General features: G+C 50.4%; 1 protein-coding gene across 1 annotated transcript; it reads left to right on the top strand.

Moving 5' to 3' along the window:
• Positions 1-626: 626 nt before the first annotated feature.
• Positions 627-1,266, top strand: Pmar_PMAR026673 (hypothetical protein; the record flags this gene model as incomplete). The annotated part of the gene is made up of 1 exon (XM_002788890.1): positions 627-1,266. A coding segment is annotated over one exon (640 nt), but the record flags the coding sequence as incomplete, so codon positions are not given.
• Positions 1,267-1,832: the final 566 nt, after the last annotated feature.

The raw sequence follows: 1,832 nt of genomic DNA on the forward strand, positions 1-1,832 counted from the left end.
CACGGAGACCTGTTAACTCTTATGGTTGATTGGTCGCCTTGTTTTACGGTATTTACTGTACTTTTATTACGGTATTTACTGTCTGCTGTCTATTGTGCTAGCCTTGATGATTCGCGTCACAGATTTGTGCATGCGTGCTGTTCCCAAGGGTGCGTGAACCCTAGGGTTAGGCGTTCGCAACGACGTTCGTTTGCTTACGTTGGACCTGAGCCCAGGCTCAGAGTGATTTACTGTGATTTGAGGTATATCATTCGCTAGTGGCTAAGCTTCGTCTGAACGGTATCTTAGTCAGGGATTAGTTTACGGTATTGTATACGAGTTAGGCATTGTGTTTACTAGTCACGATGGTATTGACTCGTAGTGGCAAGAGTTCGAATAGAGTCGTTGATCATTCGGGTCAACGGAACCCAGTTGGGAACATTGTGAAGATTAAGGAACGTGCTTGTCGTACGGTTCGTTCTAGGATTTCAGGGAAAGTTAAAAGTGATCCCAGTCACTACGCGCAACGTTTACCTACACTAACTGGGAATTTACCTACACCTGTGGTCAGTGATCACCGCCGTTGTGCACATTCTACCGGGATTGGTTCTCTGAGAGGTGATGACCCCAAGGCCGCTCAAGGGTGTATGGACTATGATGTTGTTGGTCTTAAGGGTTCGTTTGGTGGTTTGGGTACTCCCCTCGAAGAATCTCCGACTCAGTACGCCATAGAGAATACTACCATGGAGTCTTCCTATGGGTCTAGCTGTGAAGGATTAGAACAAGGAACTGACTCTATACTGGTTGAAGATCATCCTTATGTATGGCTGCCGACGTTCGGTATTCTACGTAAGGAGCCACTAGAGGGTCCAGAATGTCAAGATATCCGGGGCGGTATGTCTACGGTCCTGGGGAACTCGGAGGCGCCCGATATGAGGGTCACACAAGCTGAACAGGGGAAGCTTAAGGATCTTCTAAGCGAGTATCTATGTCCAAGAAGTAGCGAGACTACGGCCTGCTTATCTGCACTGGCCAACGCGGATACGGTCGACAAGTCTGGTACTGGTGATATGGATGAAAAGGGTGATAACGACGACCCGTGCATGCTACCATCAACTCACAAGGGTATCGTCTGCTCCGAAGGCTTGACATTCAGGGTGATCTCTGACGCTGATTGTCAAGGTTACCAACGCCCTAACCCCTTGCCCAGATTTGGTGAGGGACGGGTAAGGTCTGATGGCTTCCAGGGTACCATGGAAACACTGACCTGTCTTACTGTCCGTGATAGTAAGGCGCCCAGCACACCCCTCACTGACAGATTAGGTGAGGAAGGAGCTGGCCCTGTTGTAAAAAGGGGCATTGTGAGGCAACAGGGACCCCGTACCGAAGGTCTTCCAAGATTTGCGGGGGACGTGTCGCTTACGGGAAGATCAGTTAGGGAATTGTTGCATATGTTGCGTGCTCAAGGATGTTCCTTGACTAGGGTTGCAGTGCGTGAGCCGTTGGTCCTTGTGCGATTCTATGGGCTCCTGAGAGAGGGCCCCCACTTGGATGACCCTATCGGAGGTAGCCACGTTATTGTTAACGCTAGTACGGTTCCAAACCTGGTGCTAGGAAGGGAGCAGCTACACATGTTGAGTGTAGGAGATCCACTATGGACGTTCCAAGGAGGATTCTATGCTGATGTTACGGAGTGTGAGTCATTGGTCCTCGTGCGCCTCTATGGGCTCCTGAGAGTGGGCCCCCACTTGGACGACCCTATCGGAGGTAGCTACGCTTTTAGTAACACCAGCACTGTTTCGGACCTAGTGTGCCTGTGGGATGGCCAGGCGAGCATTACCTATGGTTCTGGT

This window comes from Perkinsus marinus (genome assembly GCF_000006405.1).
Source record: "Perkinsus marinus ATCC 50983 genomic scaffold scf_1104296795194, whole genome shotgun sequence".
Taxonomy (NCBI): domain Eukaryota; phylum Perkinsozoa; order Perkinsida; family Perkinsidae; genus Perkinsus; species Perkinsus marinus.